Source organism: Suillus clintonianus (assembly GCF_016758775.1).
Source record: "Suillus clintonianus strain FC179 chromosome Unknown DEU56scaffold_23, whole genome shotgun sequence".
NCBI classification, from domain to species: domain Eukaryota; kingdom Fungi; phylum Basidiomycota; class Agaricomycetes; order Boletales; family Suillaceae; genus Suillus; species Suillus clintonianus.
Window position 1 is genome coordinate 384,067 of NW_024539247.1, and position 18,379 is coordinate 402,445.

The 18,379-nt window shown below is 49.6% G+C and overlaps 7 protein-coding genes across 7 annotated transcripts; 3 read left to right on the forward strand and 4 right to left on the reverse strand.

Moving 5' to 3' along the window:
- Positions 1–288: 288 nt before the first annotated feature.
- On the forward strand, positions 289–3,050 carry DEU56DRAFT_794487 (hexose transporter). The gene is made up of 10 exons (XM_041352804.1): positions 289–494; positions 554–960; positions 1,017–1,049; positions 1,102–1,228; positions 1,286–1,469; positions 1,525–1,624; positions 1,684–1,884; positions 1,936–2,000; positions 2,050–2,609; positions 2,665–3,050. Exons 2-10 carry the CDS (start codon positions 701–703, stop codon positions 2,881–2,883), a joined length of 1,749 nt encoding a protein of 582 aa, XP_041210207.1. The 5' UTR covers positions 289–494; positions 554–700; the 3' UTR covers positions 2,884–3,050.
- Positions 3,051–3,905: 855 nt separating this feature from the next.
- Positions 3,906–5,763, reverse strand: DEU56DRAFT_900485 (serine/threonine-protein phosphatase PP1; the record flags this gene model as incomplete). The annotated part of the gene is made up of 7 exons (XM_041356515.1): positions 5,425–5,763; positions 5,000–5,131; positions 4,707–4,937; positions 4,481–4,657; positions 4,279–4,430; positions 4,071–4,205; positions 3,906–4,034 (listed from the first exon to the last, which is right to left on the reverse strand). The coding sequence occupies exons 1-7, from the start codon at positions 5,480–5,482 to the stop codon at positions 3,906–3,908; spliced, it is 1,014 nt and encodes a 337-aa protein (XP_041210208.1). The 5' UTR covers positions 5,483–5,763.
- Positions 5,764–6,078: 315 nt separating this feature from the next.
- On the reverse strand, positions 6,079–6,463 carry DEU56DRAFT_701331 (uncharacterized protein; the record flags this gene model as incomplete). Its single annotated transcript, XM_041347314.1, has 2 exons — positions 6,079–6,153; positions 6,203–6,463. Coding segments are annotated over 2 exons (336 nt in total), but the record flags the coding sequence as incomplete, so codon positions are not given.
- A 390-nt stretch (positions 6,464–6,853) lies between these two features.
- DEU56DRAFT_694109 (uncharacterized protein) lies at positions 6,854–7,381 on the reverse strand (the record flags this gene model as incomplete). Its single annotated transcript, XM_041347192.1, has 1 exon — positions 6,854–7,381. A coding segment is annotated over one exon (528 nt), but the record flags the coding sequence as incomplete, so codon positions are not given.
- A 3,472-nt stretch (positions 7,382–10,853) lies between these two features.
- On the forward strand, positions 10,854–12,109 carry DEU56DRAFT_911140 (S-adenosyl-L-methionine-dependent methyltransferase; the record flags this gene model as incomplete). Its single annotated transcript, XM_041357256.1, has 5 exons — positions 10,854–10,992; positions 11,040–11,402; positions 11,455–11,540; positions 11,591–11,998; positions 12,053–12,109. The coding sequence occupies 5 exons, from the start codon at positions 10,854–10,856 to the stop codon at positions 12,107–12,109; spliced, it is 1,053 nt and encodes a 350-aa protein (XP_041210211.1).
- Positions 12,110–12,430: 321 nt separating this feature from the next.
- Positions 12,431–13,891, forward strand: DEU56DRAFT_733922 (uncharacterized protein; the record flags this gene model as incomplete). The annotated part of the gene is made up of 4 exons (XM_041348358.1): positions 12,431–12,640; positions 12,706–12,793; positions 12,848–13,779; positions 13,832–13,891. The coding sequence occupies 4 exons, from the start codon at positions 12,431–12,433 to the stop codon at positions 13,889–13,891; spliced, it is 1,290 nt and encodes a 429-aa protein (XP_041210212.1).
- A 326-nt stretch (positions 13,892–14,217) lies between these two features.
- Positions 14,218–16,557, reverse strand: DEU56DRAFT_794512 (Rad52/22 family double-strand break repair protein-domain-containing protein). Its single transcript, XM_041352805.1, has 5 exons — positions 15,950–16,557; positions 15,775–15,897; positions 14,783–15,715; positions 14,617–14,735; positions 14,218–14,559 (listed from the first exon to the last, which is right to left on the reverse strand). The coding sequence occupies exons 1-5, from the start codon at positions 16,481–16,483 to the stop codon at positions 14,412–14,414; spliced, it is 1,857 nt and encodes a 618-aa protein (XP_041210213.1). The 5' UTR covers positions 16,484–16,557; the 3' UTR covers positions 14,218–14,411.
- Positions 16,558–18,379: the final 1,822 nt, after the last annotated feature.

The following is an 18,379-nucleotide window of genomic DNA, read 5'->3' on the forward strand; positions in this document are numbered from 1 at the left end:
CATAGATCTTGCTATCATCGCGCGCGCGCCGCGTATTCCTACTTTGTAACTTGTGAGTACTTGAGTTGACTATGGTAGCCTGCTAATATTTGACTTTGAGGCTCGTCACACTGTGATATCGCGTTCAAATTGTTCGAATCCGCGCACAAGGTTCTTGCACCTTTTTTCCACGCGTCATAGGTGAAATCGCAATCGTGCGCAGCCTACTATCCAAGGCAGTGAGTAAAGATTTAAATGCAGTAGACTGAAGATCTAAACCCGACATTATCTTGGGAAAAAATCGGCAAGATGTGGATCATGTGTGGCAAACCGCTCGTCCTACTTGTGCTGCACACGTGGAATGACGCGACTCGACTGACGAAGTACTCGCGCAAGAATGATCCTTCCGCTGAGGCCCCCTTTCGCCGGCGCTCCAAGATTTGCTCTGATCAAGGCACTGACTTTCATGTCAAAATGTGCTAAAAAGACCATCTACGATATTATTATAGGGAAAGGTGCGGGGTAACCTGATCCTGTCCATGTGGTTGTTGATCTGAGTATAGTGACCTGGTAGAGGCCACAGTACCGCTGGGAACTTACCATCCCATTCTGGCCGGTACCCGTGACGGCATATTCCCCCAGATCAAATGTATTGTCAACTTGTCCAACTAGCTCACCGTATCACGGTTCTCCCGTTTTGACGCATGATGGCGAGTTACACATGCTCGGATCTGAAATCACAAAAAGAGGAATGGACTGCGGGGTGCCTCAATGTCAGCTGCTAAATTTTATCCGGCCCGCAAGGAAATGCGCGCATATAACCCTCACCTGTAGCTTGTCTGAACGACTATCCGTGACCTTTCTCTCTTTGACCATCTCACTCTCGAGATTGATCATGGGTGGTGTTACTACTGTCAACGGTCAAGATGCTTCATTCGCGCATCTCATTGATGGGAGGAGGAAGTGGTACAACAACAGGCGGTACGCAAACTTTGTCTGAACTCTTCTGGTTCTGATCAAATGTTAATGTACGATAGACTCATCGCTCTCAACGCCTGGATTGTGCTCCTGTACGTTGTTTCGTTTTTTCTACTGCGCCTCTGCTGAACGCCTTTCCTTTAGTCTTATCACTTCCTCGACAAATGGGTACGACGGCAGTATGATGAATGGATTGCAGTCTCTTCCTCAGTGGGAGAACGCCTTTAACAATCCATCTGGCGGTAAACTCGGTCTCTTGAATGCCATTCAGGCGAGCTTTTTTTTGTATCTGCGTTGATGATTTTTGTTGATGATTGACCATGCGCAGAATATTGGTTCCCTAGCAGGCTACCCATTTGCCCCTTACATGTCTGACGGCATAGGACGCCGCAAGACAGTCTTCTTCGGTGCAACAATCATGTGCGCAGCTACTGCCATACAGACAGCCTCTCAGTCCGTGGGCATGTTCATTGGTGCTCGATTCCTTATTGGTTTTGGCCTTACTTTCGCCGGTCAGTACAACCTGCTTCTGCACAAGCAATAAATCAATTGACACGCTATGTATAGCTAATTCCGCACCAATGTTGGTCACTGAGATTTCGTATCCCACGTACCGTGCTCCCCTGACCTCGCTTTACAATTCCCTTTGGTATTCTGGATCTATCATGTAAGTCCGATCACGTGAATCCGCTCAACGGATCGTTGATGGGGTATTATTCGTATTAGTGCTGCCTGGACGACTTATGGCACTTTCAAGATTAATAGTACATGGGCTTGGCGTCTGCCTTCTCTCCTTCAGGGCATCCCGTCCATCTTGCAGTTCGCTCTTGTCCTATTTGCACCCGAGTCACCCCGTTGGTTAATTAGAAAGGGTCGTGAGGCTGAGGCTCTCAAGACCCTCGCCTATTACCATGCTGATGGAAATGAGTGAGCCGCATTGTTTTGACCGCATTTCGTAACCTGGAGCATTTTCCCCAGACAAGATCCTTTGGTTATGTACGAATTCGAAGAGATCAAGGCCGCCATTGAATATGACCGTACTGGTCGGTCTCGTTTTACTTGCTACGTTGCACTTTTTCACATGAACTCTAGTTGCCTCCAATGTCGGTTGGAAATCACTTATCGCCACTCCTGGCAACAGGAAGCGCATGCGCATTATCGTCGCTCTTGCCTTCTTTTCTCAGTGGTCTGGGAATGGTCTTGTTTCATACTACCTCACCAAGGTCTTCGACCAGATCGGTATCACCGGCTCAGGCACCCAGTTGCTAATCAATGGTATCTTGCAAATATGGAACCTGGCATGGGCCGTCTTCGCTGCTTTCATGGTCAATAGACTCGGGCGTCGCTTCTTGTTCTTGGTTTCGGCAGCTCTGATGACGCTCTTCTACATGGCACAAGCTATCTGCTTCGCCGAGTACGCTGAGCACGGTCACGCCGCTGCAGGTCACGCTGTCATCGCCTTCATCTTCCTCTTCTATGCAGCATACGATGTAGCGTTTACCCCTCTCATTGTCTCCTACACCGTGGAAATTTTGCCTTACAACATTCGCGCCAAGGGCTTCAACGTTTTTAACTTTGTTATTTCTGTCACGCTTATTTTTAATCAATATGTGAACCCAATCGCATTGGACGCCTTGTCGTGGAAGTACTATGTACGTTTTTGGACGTTGATCTGCTCTGAATATTTCTCTCACTGGTCGTGTTTAGATCGTTTACGTCTGCTGGCTCGCAGTCGAATTCGTCTTCCTGTATTTCTTCCTCGTCGAGACTAAGAACAGGACTCTTGAAGAAACTGCAGCCCTCTTCGATGGTGATGATGCAATGGAACAGATCGCCCACAAGGCGGAGGGTGCTCACGATGTGTACGAAGACACTTCATTGGAGAAAAGATCTTTCGGCGCGGACAACGAGGTGTCCACAGCTTGATTTCTTCTACGGGTATCCCACCGCGCATCTCATATTATGCTATCCCGAGGGTTTGAGGGTGTGAGGGGGGTTAAATTCATTACGCACGATCACAAGGCAGATACATCACGCTGATGCTCTTTTAAGCATGTACGATATATATAACGAAAATCATTTCTGAACTGACTTTCAATTGCTCTGTTTGGCCCTTGGACATCGCTTGTCTCACAAATTCACGTTAGGTGACAAATGTGTGATGGGCCAGCACTAATCAACCTTGTCTGATTGGTAGAGCAGACTCATTAGCCTTATCATGATATCTCGTTCACGTGCCAGTACTGTGCGCTACACCACTCGTACAGCTAACTAGCCTAGACCTAGCTCCAGTCTTTCAGGCCTGTGCCGCTCAAAGCTCAAGCTTAAAATTTTATCCCCGCAGTCATAAATACAGACACCGTATCAATCTCGGGGTGACCTGGGTTGGCCTGTCAATGAGATGGAGTTTCACAGGAAGGCCTTGGAAAGCCGCTCAGCGCCGCGCATCACGGAGAACGTCAGAATGTATGTACAGAATTTCATAATATACGACAACGTTTACTGTGACAAAAGAAAGAAATACGGAGTATCTGCCAGTTGCGGCGAAGGCCCATTAAGCACAAGACGGAATGATTTATGTGCATAAAAACCTGTAGCACACAAAGGCCACAAAGTAGCACAACACGGAACATGATGGACAGAATATGGACAGGAAGGGCACCGTGGGTGGGTTAGTCCAATGAGTGAATAGATATGTAAGAATCGTAACATGGTGGGGTGTACTTGCAATGAGTTTTCCCTCCACACGCAACCCAGAAAACGTCCGTACAACAATGCAGCTCAGCCATCTTCTTACCATTGGTGAATCAGCCCAATGACCACCTTCACAGTATGCCTTGTCGCCAATGTAAACCGCACAATTACAACCAGCACAGAACAATACAGAATGATAAGAGGGAATGTCGACGACTGGAGAATGAGTGAAGGCACGGCCGGCCCTGCTCGACTCAGCCCATCTTGCTGTCCTTCTTCTTCTGCTTACGCGGTGGCGTTACTGGTCGACCCATGTTCATTCCTCCGTATGGATACTTGGCCTTCTTCTCAGCAGGCTTCAGGATCTGAAGATCGGGGTCAACCTTGGCCAAAGAACATTTATGTGGCTGGTATCAAACCTGGAAGGAGCATAATAGGGTTTCGTCCACGCTCATCATTGCGCCCGCGTTGTCAAATTCTCCGCAGTAATTAGGCGCTGAGAATAAAGTGACCAAATGCCGCTTTGCAAAAAATTCATAACCGTCCTCAACGACCTAATTCCACAACGTCAGTCATCGACACAACACTTTGGGCCCGTATGTACGCCGCCCGCAAAACGCAGCATACCTGATGAGCCCTACAGATGAGATCCATGTCATGTTTCTGCAAAAATCGGGAGACCACGTCGGGTCCGAATGTGAAGGATACTCCTCGGTCATTCTCCGACCACCCAGTGATATCCTTGTCAGGATCTGACCATAGTAGGTCACATAGCAAGCCTGAGTCGGGTAAGACACTCAAGTTCAAGCAAGATGCACAACAAACCTACCTGTGTCAGGAACATCCGTAGGTCTCATCACTCTCCGTATTTGCTCCATGGACTGAAGATCAGGGCTGAGACCACCATGCATCGTGAAGATCTTTTCGTCAATGATAGCGGCTATAGGGAGACAATTAAAACAATCCGTAAACGTCTTCCATAATTTGATATTGTAACGCCGTTTGCCTGTCAATGTCATCAGAGCCTCATCATCAAGAATTGCAACACAACTCACATTCATCGTAGAAGCCATAGATTCGGTTTATACTTGCACACTCGTGGTTGCCCCGGAGGATGAAAAAGTTTTCGGGGTACTTGATCTTGTAGGCGAGAAGGAGACAGATTGTCTCGAGAGATTGTTTCCCCCGATCGACGTAGTCGCCGAGGAAAAGATAGTTTGCTTCTGGTGGGAACCCGCCATACTCGAAAAGTCGGAGCAAGTCATAATATTGACCGTGGATGTCACCTAGCCGAAGGTGAACCCGAATGAGTCATCCCGATAAACCCACAAAACTGAGAGGTGCTCACCGCAAATCTTTATGGGAGCCTCTAGTTCAAGCAATATTGGTTGATTTATGAATATCTCGCGTGCTTTTGTGCAGAGATATTTGATCTCGTATTCTTGTAGTTGAACAGGTTTGCCTGGGCGGTTGCCTCGCACTGGATGCAAAAGTTGGGTTAACGCCTGTTTTGTAACATATTACGGGCGGTCCTTCCAAGAAATAGACGGAGGCTATGAGCGCAGCGGTGTGCATGTGCACCCCATCATTTTTTTCAAGGTTGCTTGCTGTGGTGCTCACGCGGCCCAACATTTCACCCATATCTGTGATTGCGCACCGCATTGCACTAGCCCGCCTCAAACGCTGACCCTTTGTGTTCCTTCCACCTGCCTGCCCCTCAAGGTCCGAATCTGCGCTCCAAGGAGCCTATGAGTCAGAGCACGAGCCACTCACCCTCCAACAAGCGGTCAATAACCGAGTCCAGATCGATCTCCGTCTGCGAATCTGCCATGACTGGTCAAATTGAATGTGCTCGGTGCGTTTGGGTTGACGTGAGGGATGATGGTATGAGGAGAAAAAACGGGGGAAATAACCGCGAGAAGGAAGATCGTTTTCGGTGTTGTAGAGTTGGTTTTTGAAGCGTTTTTTGAACGGCTTGTTTGATTTGGAGACGGATAGTCGTTCAGCTGACGATGGCTGCCAGAACCGGGTAAAAGAAAGAAAAAATGAGAATATCGATGAGGGAAAACACCAAGGATCCAGATAACAAGCAACCTGGATGAGCAGATCGGTGTCAAGGCAAACACCGAACTCTCGGCTCAAAACGGAAACAGCCCGTGAGAATATTTCCCTATCTCCCTCAAGGCCTGCATGCTCTTGTTGATGCGATTCATTCAATATAGGGTACCAATACAACTCGGCCAAAGAGCCCCATAGTATAGCAGATACGATCCAAGTACATACACTCATCGCAAGTTTACAAAACTATTGGAGTGGATGCCACTCCTCCATGATTACCAGTGTTCTCATCGTGTGGTCGTCGATTTCTTCTCCGTCGACGCCTGTAGACACATTTGAGAAACATGCAATGAGCAAAGAAATGACATACCTAGGGAACATCGGCCCTTTGGGCATGACACGATGATCAAGATCAAGTGAGATATTCGTGCCCGCATGAAAACCCTGCGTGCACGGTCAACATTGAACCGCCCACTCATAGTATAGAACGCACCTCTATCCACTCCACAACGGCAGGTACGTCTGCTGCCTGCAAAAGGAACTGTTCTCCCTCCATTCGTACCCTTATCACGTTCTTCCGCTTCAGGTAATCATTCCCGAGGCCGCTCTCCGCGTGCTGGAGAGTATATGCACGAATCAGATCGCCTTTTCCAGGCTTTTGTATCTCTCCGCTCCGCAACTGCATTCTCGCTGAAAGAAAGCTGAGGCGAGACGTAGCTCGCGGTGTCAGAGGTGACGTCCTTTGTGAAGTGGTCTCCTGTGAGGCCGAACTAGACACAGAATTACGACGACTGTTCGGCTCGCTCACTGGGAGCAGCTCCATGCCCCCGTTTGTCCCAGATGGCATTCCCCTACCTCGCGATTGCGGCCCACTCGACAGGCCACTGTTTCGCCACGGGGTCAAGAAGCTGGCACCTGACAACCTCCTGTTGGCCCGCGACGTCGAAGGAGTTGTAGATTGATTGGTAGCTCTGGATGATTGCGATTCGCTCCGCGGCCTGTTCTCCGAAAGAGGGGGTGTAGTTGACGAGGACGCAACCGGTTGGTCAACCCCGATTTTCGAAGGGGGCGTTGGGCTCTGGTCGACCCCAATTTTCGATGATGGTGTCGAGCTCTCGTCCGGTTTCCGCATTGGCGCATAATGTCCACTAGTTAGGTCACCTACGCCAACACGTCTCTCCCACCACTCGCCGATAATGCCCGCCCCACTCGCGCCTGGAGGACACTTGTACACGCGGAGTGTCGTCCCTTCAAGCTCGCAGAACACACGTTTCCATTTCCTGTCCTTCGCCTGAATCCCGGGCGAGCTGAACTCCATCTTGCGCGGCATAATAGCAGTGATATATAGCGAATTGCTGTATGGCGGTAGGCGCTCGCGACCTTCGTCCTCATGGGACATGATTGGAGGTGCGCTTTTTGGCGGACGTGGGTCAAAGGAAGGGTATGGAGGTGGGTCCGACGCGGAGGTGAAAGTAGGCATAGATGTGCGTCGCAGAAGCTTTCCCATCAAATGGTCTGTGTTATCGCTCTCATTGGATTCGATGGTGTTCTCCGATATGGAGTGCACGTTCGAATGTACCGTGTCGCGTGACTTTATGCGTTTTAGTCGCAGGTCTTTCCGGGATACACTCAGGTCGATCATGCTGTGTGATGGCGCGCGATATAGACTGGGGGGTGCGAGGCTGACCTCCAGGGAAGGCTGTGCACGATGAAGCGAAGGCGTTGGCGTTATTCGCCGCCGAACATTGATAGACTCTGCGAGGTGTGTTTTCGGAGAGAAGGGTTTAGGTGTAGAGGTATCCTGCCTCGAAATCGGGTCGATGAGTTTTCCATATGCCTTGGACGAGAAGGAATCAACGACGTTGTAGAGAGTGGGAGTGGACCCCCCTGCTGAAGATGGCGAGGCAAAGGGTGGAGAAGAAGGACCGGCGACTGGGGGAGGAGTCGAATTGACGACTTGAGTCTGGAATTCTCGCAGTGGAGAATGAGATAGCGAACGGCCTGTGCCCAAACTTGGCATTTCCGAGTCCCCGTCACCGTCCTCGTCACTCTGGTGCTCCCAGTTGTCATTTCTCAATCCTTCGTCTCCATCACCCTCGTTGTCATCCTCCACGTCATCATCGTCCTCAGATTCGATAGCAGAGTCTGACTCTGGATCGACATCGGGCCGTCCGTGAACAGTTAATGATGGCATATGCTGGAGACGCACAACTGGCCGCGCAGCGGTCTCTGGAGCGAGAGTAGGTACAGGTAAAGTTGGAAGATTCAGGATTGGCATACGATGCCTTGAAATAATGGAAGGAGAAAGACGGAGGCCACGCTCGGTGGCAACACGGAATGGAGGTGGCAGGGTCGTCGGCAGCTGTGCCCCGGGCAAGTAATGGCCCTGAGTGCTGGACGAGGGCAAGGTTTGTGTAGCAGGTGCAACCGAAAGAGCGGATGCGATGGGTGTTTGAGCGGATTCTAATTCTACGAATGAGTTGGTCATGTCTATGTTCGTGATTGGTTCGTTAGAAAGGAGTCCTTCCATTTGTCGTGGCGTTTGTGATCTGTCCAACTGCGCCATCTCGTCTGGTACAGGAGATGTATCTTGCGAGACCTTGATGTCTGGCACGTTACTTGGAGTCGCTGAGTGTAGTAAGCCATCATTTGATGCACGTGTCGGGTAGTCGCTTGAGGCGCCTGCCCACAAAAAAAATGGCGCTGGAGCAAGGACGTTTGCCCTATCGCTAATAGGCAGAACAGAAGAACTCTTTGAGACGTTTAGGTCTCGTAAAAATAACGGGGCGGGACCATGTGCCGCAAACACCGGGCTCCCAGATGACTGCGTGAGACCGTCCCAAGCTGAGTAGCGCCTTGATTGGCGTGTGGGGCTATTGCTGGACGACGAATCATCCGTGTCCGTCGGATTGAAGACATCATCTAGCCGTAAACCTGCAAGGCTAGGACCAGACATGTCTGGCTTGCGGAGAACGTCAGGAGAGGGTATGTGTGAGCGGCCGTTGTCTAGGCCAGTTGAAACGATGGACATGGTATCTTTTGAGTGCCTGCCCCCCAAGCGAGGACGCCAGCTCAGTTTCTTGAGAAGCTGTGCTGCACGAGCCTGGAACACGGAGGTCTCATTCATATCTCAACCGGCACGAGACAGAGGTTAAGTCATACCTGGAACGGCATCACAGGTCGCAGACGAGACTGCTCCATCGTGGGGATCTTGAAGGGACTATAGACGGTAAGCGCTACTTATCGCACTGCAGACGTCGGGTCAGGCAGGGTTGTCTAGAACCAAGCAACGAATTGAGTTTGGCCAGCTGTCAGGTTCTGATTGCACTTCGGTGAGTGGTGCCATGGTAGTCAGTCAGAATGAAAATCATTGAGACTTACACGATAGTACTAGGTGCAGACTCAGACACTCGTCCCACAGAGGTTCAGTGGAAAGAATTGTAGAGCATGGGTGTGATTGGGTGTGTTAGTAGTACTAGTAGTCTAGTGTGTGACACGGCAGATTCGGCTTGCATTTCTAAACTTATGACATAGCTGTTCAAGTTGACTATCTAGTATCAACGCCATACTTTCGGGCGTAATAATCCTTCTTGGGGACCAATCGAACGCCTCATGCTCTGTCTCGGTATTTGCGTCCTCGTCACCAAGCCTATTAGACTCGGAGTTATGGATCAATTGTTGGCATTTCTTTCGACCATGGAATGGAATGATGGAATCTCGTCAGACTCCAAACTCCACTGTGATATCACCCCGAGTCAGTTGACGAGTCAAGTCGTACTCCTTAACGATGCCTCGGGCAAAACCTCGGGCCAAGCACTGGAATTACATTCAGATCAAGGCTAGATTCTTGTTATTTGTAATACGTCGTAGAGCGCATCACCCCACAAGTGCGCAGCGAATATGCTTGGCAACCATCGACGTCGTAGAGCGCGTCACCCCACAAGTGCGCAGCGAATATGCTTGGCAACCATCGAAAACCATAGAACCCACGACCGATAATCAGTCAAAGGCGCAGTTTCAAGTAGTTCCATAATCAAACCTGTGTACATCGGCGCATGGCTTTGGAGCGTACTAACTCCTGGGGTGCGAAGAACATGGCGTCCGAAAGCCCATGAAGGATCGGTTCTCATGACGGAGAAATCATCGGATCTCTGCATGATCGTAAGCAAGCCTCATTATTATTGGATAAATATTACCAGGCATTGGCAGGCGATTACTTGGAATTGCCCACGGATATGCTGGATATGTTTTCGATGCCGAGTCCTGGGAAGCCCACTCCCAGGTGATTAGACTGCAATGGGGGATTCTCATATGACCGGGTGTCGTGCGCCGTAGTGAGATTGCTATCATATGGTTGAATTTTACGTACTTGACCCATTCTGCAGGCATTGACCTATTTTCGAGTGAGCAAAAATTTCTTCGGTTACCGTTCGACGTACATCGCTGGAGAGAAACCATGACTAATAGATCGGAGTGGCCTCGGAGAAAAAGATGCAGCACTCGAATGAATCACGGACTGCCCTCGGAGGGACAGTCGGTTCCAGTCACATGTTTGAACATGTCTCGGGCGACGGGTAGGACGGTGGTATGAGATGTTGGCGTTGGAGTTCGATTTCCGCCTGCTTGGCACAAGCCTAATGATCGATTTTCTTGACCACTGATAATGACTATCCCCTGAAGCGGCGGTCACGGTATCATTCGGAGATGCAGCTGTGGCAGGTTCTTGGCAAGAAATGTCAAAGATAAGTATGGGCTATATATGCAGCCACTTACGATGTATTGTCGATATTACTACAATTGATAGGCAAAGTACTTGGTACTACGTCGTACCAGACGCACTGGCGACAGCTTGAAAGCGCTAACTTGAAGCACCAGTGAGCTTGCAAAAGCTACCGCACTTGGCAGATGGCCTCATCACGTGAACAGAAAATGAGGGGCGCTAGAAGTTCCAGTGCCGTCGGTTATTGAACCTACAAAAACTCTGCAAGGTTTCTCCCGTCCAAGTTGGCTGCTCAGTGTTTATTGTCCATTCCCTCCATAAATTTATTCTAGTGTACCTCTCAAGTAAGTCGTTCTTATTACAACCTTTGAATACTTTGCGGGGGTGCTCGATATTCACGGACTTTTTTTTTCTCGCAGACAACATGACTTCAACTCAGTATTCTGACGGACGTCAAGAGAATCGCGTGGAGAACTATACCAAGTTTTGGCAAAAGGATCTTGGCAAGGAGGGAGAAGCAGACAATCAAAACCGTGTCGAGAGCTACACAGACGTGGTAAACGGTATGCCTTATTTTTTTCCGAGTGGCTTTTGGTGACAGAAAACATAGGCTACTACGATGGTGCGACGGAGCTGTACGAGTATGGCTGGGCGCAGTCCTTCCACTTCTCGCGATTCTATAAAGGCGAGGCTTTTGTAGCCTCTTTGGCCCGCCATGAGCACTACCTCTCGGCCCAAATGTCACTTCGCCCTGGCATGCGTGTATTGGACGTCGGGTGCGGTGTCGGTGGTCCTGCACGCGAAATTGCGCGCTTCGCCGACGTTAATATCGTTGGTTTGAATAACAACGATTTCCAGATTCAGCGTGCTCGGAAGTACACTCAGAAGGCAGGCCTTGAGAAGCAAGTGAGCTTTGCCAAGGGCGACTTTATGAAGCTGTCTGAGCAGTTTGGCGAGAACTCGTTCGATGCTGGTGGGTACTTTGAAGTCTTGTCAGAACTTGTTCTTAACAACAGTGAAATTAGTGTACGCCATTGAAGCCACTGTCCATGCACCTACGTGGGAGGGAGTGTATGGTGAAATCATGAAGGTTCTGAAGCCTGGAGGAGTGGTATGTTGAATTTTCGAGTTCAAGTTTAATATGTTGACATTGGTTTGCAGTTTGGCGTCTACGAGTGGTGCATGACTGACACCTGGGATCCATCCATCCCTGCACACAAGGAACTTGCACATGCCATTGAGTATGGCAACGGTATCCCAGAGATGCGCCCTTTGAGGCAAGCCCGCGAAGCCATGGTTAACGTCGGCTTCATCATTGAGCACGAAGAAGACCTCGCCGAACGCCCTGACGTAGTTCCATGGTACTACCCACTCGAAGGCGATATATGGAAGGCACAAACTGCCTGGGATTGCTTCACTGTTTGGCGGATGAGCTGGAGCGGAAAACTCGTTTCACACACCGCAATCAAATTCATGGAGATGCTTGGTCTCCTGCCCAAGGGCACATACGATGTTGGTGAATCACTCAAGGTCGCTGCCGATGCACTTGTGAAGGGTGGCCAGACCAAAGTGAGTTGAATATGTTTTGGTATATTTCGTCGAAAGCTCACAGTTCGTTTGAAGCTGTTCACGCCCATGTACCTCGCAATTTGCCGTAAGCCTGCGTTACCTGAAATCTAGACTGCATACCCATGACGCCACATACGTATATACCCGCCGCTAATACCCTAGACCAATTGCATAACTTTGTGGCATGCGTTGAGCACGATCTTGAGCTTGAACCTGGGGTGATCTCAAGCAACGAATGATTCATGTTTACCTAAGATAAGAGTCCATTCTGAATCCGTGCTAATGGTGTTGGGCACGACCCTCCAGGCGTTGGTGAAGAAAGATGAGAAGAACTTATCATAGCGAACCTAGACTGGTGAGTAACACGTCACACATCACCAAGCGAACCTTATCATCTTTATGAGAACCTTGACGCCACGATAACCAGCAATGATGAACAAAACCAGGTTGCCCAAGGCGTACACCGACGAGCAGCTCAATTTTCTGCGAAATCACATTGGCGGCTTTGAGTCTCGCAGTCGCGGGCATGTTAGAGGTGACGCTAAGAAGTTCGCGCTGGACCGTGCCAACGAGTTCCTTGTCCGTTTTGGCATGCCAGAGGACCTCCAGGATGCCGGTGAGGCAGAACCAAGGTTCCGGGAGGTGAGGGCTGCCGTCGTCGATACTAATAAAATATATTGACGGGGAAGTTATGTTAACACGACCAGCAAATATACAATTGGTACAAGAATACCACAGGCCGAGCGAGACGAAGACTTGAGGGCAGAACCAGATCCAAGAAGGCTGCTGAGCAAGGTTTGGATTGGTTGCCAATCAGTTACACTTTTGATCCTTAGATCTTCATTGCAGAGTCTCCTGGTCAGAATAGTATAGCACAATGGGGCCCGAATCCCATGGCTCCAACGACTGTGCCATATGCTGCCCAGAATGTCATAGTAACTCAGACTGCCAGCTTGCGCGAGCCACCGCAGCAGTTATACCAGCGTCATGTACCCCCACTTGAGCCTACTGGCCATATGCAGTTCAGTTTTCAAACTACCGTAACGGTAGCTTCTGCATCCACACTAGCTCGAAATATTGACCGGAACCCCGATGCTTTGAGAGATGCATTCCTTACACGAGGAATAAGTGCTGCAACGCTCTCATCGCTCATCCAGAGCTATGTCCTTTCACACCCCTCACCAACTGCATTGAACCCCATAATTGATGCTCTCTTTGCCGCTGTCACTTCATCTCTCAATGCACCACCTGTCTCACGGACCGCTTCAACCCATGATAGTATTATAACCATCCTCCGTCGCTTCACAGAAGCATGTGAGTATTTCCCAACGACGCTTGTGCATGCAGGCGTCCACGGGCCACTTGCCGGTCCTCGCGCACTACAGATGGCCATTCGTAAATCTTCAGTATGGTTCCCAATAAGTGCCCCGGCAGACATCGCCCCGGTGAGCGATGAAGTGGAACGCATTGCCGCAGACCGAAAAAGGGGTAAAGATCACATCCAATGGGCGCAGATTCATGGCGCAGCGCTAGAGCTCGGTTTGTTGAGTTTCTGCGATGACTACGTTGCCGGCAGGACGGGCGATTCGCTGTCAGAACTGATGGCGCGTGACGCAGTTTGGGGAGCAGACGAAGTGGAATGGGTTGCGGGCATTTCTGTTCTGCGGTCCGTCATTAGGACCGGGTTGCTGGTTCGAAAACATGAGTATGAGCAACTGCTGTCGACTTACGAGGGCAGGTGGAATGAGATTGAGGACGAGAGGCGACAAGCATTTGTGACCGTACGTGTTGGACTAGCAATATAAGAGGCACACTGATCAGAATTGCATCTAGGAAGTCTTATTGAGTGCCCGGCAGAATCTAGCTCGCATGGACGAGGGGCTCGTCCAGTGAACTCATTCCCGGAATTGGTACTGAGGCTTGATACGCAATATATGCTGCTGTGACTCGAGAGACACGTTTGTTGATCGTTGCCTTACGTACAATTGAAAAACCCAACCTGCTCCACTGCCAGCGCGTACCGTAGGGCCTGAATGGCCGACTGAATATGGTGTTGTTGTGCTCGAGTGCAGGTGGCGATTCAGCAGCATTGCATAGGAGTTCTCCCGGAATCTCGCAGGAACAAAAACAGGAAATCAGTACTCAGTTAATGAAAAAAATCCGGTAGCTTCGATGAACTTTGCGACGCCTGTGATTCGGAGACAAGAACCCTGTGTGCCATAGAAAAAACATTGTATTAGGATGCATATGTGATTGCGATGAAAATGATACAAAGAAGCGGAAACAAATTGCAGAGGAGGTGTACAAATGCTGGACGAAATGCTGGACGACATAGAATAAAACACTGTAAAGGCATGCTTAAAACAAGGGGGGACATGAGGAAAAAACTCCTTCCAGGACTAGGCGGCGAACACTAGCGTTTTGCTCGTTTCATATCACCGCTGGCGCTAAAATCAAGGTTTGCCAGAGGTCTTCGAGTTCCGTTGGGGATTCCAGCGGCTGATTGTTGTTGCTGAGCGAGGCCAAGACCTTGCAGGGGTCTGAATGATGATGAAGAGGTTCTGCAAATCAGGGGTGAATCTGGTATTAGCCATGTGGTAGTTACAAGAACTACATACTGGATGGTGTCGGCTTTACGTTTCAGGGCCGAACTGTTAGACGAATTGGAAGCGGAACCCGTTGTCCAGTTTGAAGGTTGAGGAGGCCCCATTGGTTTTGGTTGCTGTGCAGCCAGGTTCTGTCGTTGATGTGAGCAACTCACTCCCAGAGTAAGAAGGTACTCACCATGCCCGGGGGGAAATGGAACCCTCCCATAGATGGAGCGGCACGCCTAGCTTCCGAAGAAGAAACAGATACGCTGGAGCTTGATTCGCGTGTTTTCGGAGGCGCTGCAGGTACACTTGCTGCATCGTTGAGTCCATGACGTACTCCATTTGAAGTTGATGGACCAGCTTGTGGGCGTAGTGCGTTCGAGTGAGAACCTCCTAGAGTAGTTGACTTGTCTCTTCCAGAACTAGAGATTTCCTGGCCATGCACCGAGTTTCCCTGGGGATCCTTCGAGGATTCTCGAGGATTCCCTGATGGTGCGGCCTCGCCCTGGTCGAAAGTCACGTCCGAGACACTCACTCCACCCATGCCCTCTTCGAAGTCGATTGGTCTCCCCAAGTCACCATCCCCGAGATCAACATTGGCATAGAATTCGTCATCATCTGAGTCAATACTGTATGACGTCTCATCAACCGCCGGTATTTCAGCCTCGTCCGCTGGCGGCGGTTCTGCAGCCGGTTCTGCAAATGACACGCGTCGTTGTTCAGGCTGAGCAAGTGGTGACGGGGCGGTTTGCCTATACTGTCCACGATTCGCATTTCCTGCTCGTTGGGCTGGCGTATGGATAGGAGTGTTCAGGCCATTGGTAGTACTGCGACCGTTCCCTGGTGCTTGGTCATTACGGCCTGGGGTAGTGCTTGTGGCACCATTTGCACCAGCAGTCATCTCCTGTCGTATGTGTCGGGGAACATATGTGATGGAGGCCCCGGCTCCTAGAACCGGCTCAGACTTCACCACAACCGTGTCTACTTTCACATCTGGAGCAGTCACATGCGTCTGATGTGCCGTCTGTACTGAAGCAGGTGCAACCTTTGAAGCATTGCCTGAGATGTTAGGTTTTGTGTCATCGAACTCTGGACGGCGATATAGCTCGGACTTGTCAAATTTTGCCTTACCAGAATTTTTGTGAATAAGTTCTACTTCATTCCCAGCACTGTGGGGGTACTTACGGGTGGAACTTTAATCTTCGTGATCTCTTGGGTATATGACTTGTCGTATAAACAATTTCCAAGGAGTGATCCGAAGTTACGAAGCGCTCGCTTCACTGCATCAGTCACAGCTTCCTTCTTACTCTAAGAAAACAGCAATATGAATGAGTAGTACTGTCAGTTGCATAAATGTTACCTTGTCGATAGCCTGAGCTTTGCCCTTCGCATTCTCTGCCGTCCCATATCCAACATCTTCATGAAACACACCGCAGCTAAGGGTGACACGAACAATGCAAGAAACACCGACGTTACATCTCTTGGACTCCTCATTGTAGTCCATGTAGTCGGTGGTCATATTGACAATTTGGGAGCTCCATCCATTGAACCCAAACACCTCGTTTGCAATGTTGATAATTTTCCACCCTTCGGCATACGTGAGCTTAGGTCCACCTCCAGGACCAGGCCTCTGTGAGATGTACTCCGGCCCAAGCTTCTTGTTTAGTTTAGCCTGAAGCGTAGCGATCTTGATGGCCGTATCTTCGGAGATATCCATAGAGAATGGGTAATTATAAAAGGGATTGGTTGGTCTAAAGCTGCCATGCATCGACGCATCGAACGACATCGCGCCGCTGGTAACAATCCTCGACTGAGGCTGACCAAATGCTGGTGTTGGCTGTTGCATTGTTGTATTGTATGAATTCAAGATGTGACCGCTGAAAGCTCCAGCCATTAACAGAAGAAACCAAGATTATGGGCGCCGGTAGCAGATGTGCTAATAAGCACCATTGACGTGGTGGTGGAATGAGGAAAGGATCAGTCGCGTACAGCGCTAAACGCGCTGGGACCAAACTGACACAAACAAATTAACGCGCTTGCTGCACGTGACAAACCAAATCACTCTCACGTGCGCTGGTACTCACGCGCGCGAGCGAGTCTCGACTCTCGACTCTCGACCATACCATTACTACACCGATACAAAAGTTTCCGACACGTGTATCGAAGTACGATCAAACGGGTAGAGTACACAACTAGCTGGGCACCACGTAAACCGAACGAATAAGGTTTCAGCCACACGTATAAAGTAAACGGAAAATGCCGGATCACGTGTCGAGCCCAACAACCGACGTCACGGCGACGTGTGTTCTACAAGTTCTTCTGCAATACGTGCGTTGCCAAAATCATCCTAGAACTGCCTAAGGTTATATGGTAACCCCGCCCGGCCCATTGCTTGAATGTGCCACCGACTCCAGAGGATTTTTATGATCCAGGGGTACTTAATATAAGTACTCCTCCTATTGAACTTTGCAACCTACGAATTCTGCAGCTCTGCTACAAGTTGGTAAGTGCTATCAATGTATACATCACAATTTTTGAGGCCTTTCATCCCAGTTGTAATTCTTGTACTGGCGATCTCTCAAGTCTCTGAAGTTGTCGGCCGTGGTTCGGTCATAGTATCGCTCGTCAATTCTCATTCATCGTTCGTCACGTCATAATTCTATACGGCAGCTGGTTTTCGTCAAGGCGCAAAATTTCCGCTGCTTACGAACACCTTCGTCAGCACTCGATATTGATCCTTGCACTCAGCCTGCCTCATCAATAGTCCCGCTTCTGCGTCTCCCGTAAGAGAGCAATATTTCCGCGTCTTCGCGAACCGATTATGCGCACCGACCTCGTGGTCACGAGTTCCACAGCAGACCCAATGCAGAGCGTACTTGCGATAATGCGTGCTTGCGGAGATGAACATGACCAATTCTTGCATGGATCAGAAATCTGCGCACTGTGCACATTGGACAGTAAGCGGCGATGAACATATCTGCCATGCAACCAAGGTAGAACCTTAGCTTTTTAATGACAAAACAGTTTTGATATGATGATTTGGCATATCAGAATAACGTCGCAGAAGGAAAGATCGAATCAGATGTGCCGACTTTCGCTCTGTCGTCATAATAAGTTATTATCTGATCAGAGAGCCACGCTGCCTGTGAGCTTCTAACAGATATTCTACCCCTTTTTCCAGCGGGCCGAAGGGTAATCCTTCGCGACTTCTGTCTTGCCATGTCACAAAACCATTCTGAGTTCAGCCGCTCCTGGACATTCAACCCAATAGCTCATTGGTGTTCCAACCATAGCTCGCTTACTTCCATCTCAGGTCCCCCTAGCAGCCCGTGGATCACTTCAATAATGCAAAAATCCAAGTCGGAGGTTGCATTCAATGGGAGTGGTATTTTGGTCTTGTACATGAATCAATTTCATATTTCCATTCAGATCAAATTCCAGATCCGTCAACACCGTTGTTCAAGGAGAACGGCGGAGCTGTAGAGTTACCATGCTACGGCGGCGGAATTGATTAAATGGGTGATGTCAGAGAGTGATGTGTGGCCCGAACCTAGCCCCAAGCGTGCCACCCAACGAATCTTGAGCCTTTTTTATGACTGATGACCGCTCCTAGCGGCGTTGACATAACTTATTTTGCAATCACTTATCACTACCCAACATTAATGGGGCGCCATGAATCATGATGATATGTATCAATTCGTTGTACCATTCATTCCATAGATACCGCTGTGTGAAACGTGGCTAAAGGCCCCTTTCCTGATCAGCGAGGGCGTCCGCACCGGACATAAAA

What these genes read in the sequence shown, in the direction of transcription:
- DEU56DRAFT_794487 (XM_041352804.1), top strand. Translation starts at nt 701, where the DNA reads ATGCTCGGATCTGAAATCACAAAAAGAGGAATGGACTGCGGGGTGCCT. An exon ending in TTTTGGCCTTACTTTCGCCG is followed by an intron (nt 1,470 to 1,524) that starts GTCAGTACAACC and finishes CGCTATGTATAG; the next exon opens with CTAATTCCGCACCAATGTTG. An exon ending in CCTTGTCGTGGAAGTACTAT is followed by an intron (nt 2,610 to 2,664) that starts GTACGTTTTTGG and finishes GGTCGTGTTTAG; the next exon opens with ATCGTTTACGTCTGCTGGCT.
- DEU56DRAFT_794512 (XM_041352805.1), bottom strand. Translation starts at nt 16,483, where the DNA reads ATGGCTGGAGCTTTCAGCGGTCACATCTTGAATTCATACAATACAACA. An exon ending in CGAAGATTAAAGTTCCACCC is followed by an intron (nt 15,716 to 15,774) that starts GTAAGTACCCCC and finishes AATTCTGGTAAG; the next exon opens with GCAAAATTTGACAAGTCCGA. An exon ending in TCCATTTCCCCCCGGGCATG is followed by an intron (nt 14,736 to 14,782) that starts GTGAGTACCTTC and finishes CATCAACGACAG; the next exon opens with AACCTGGCTGCACAGCAACC.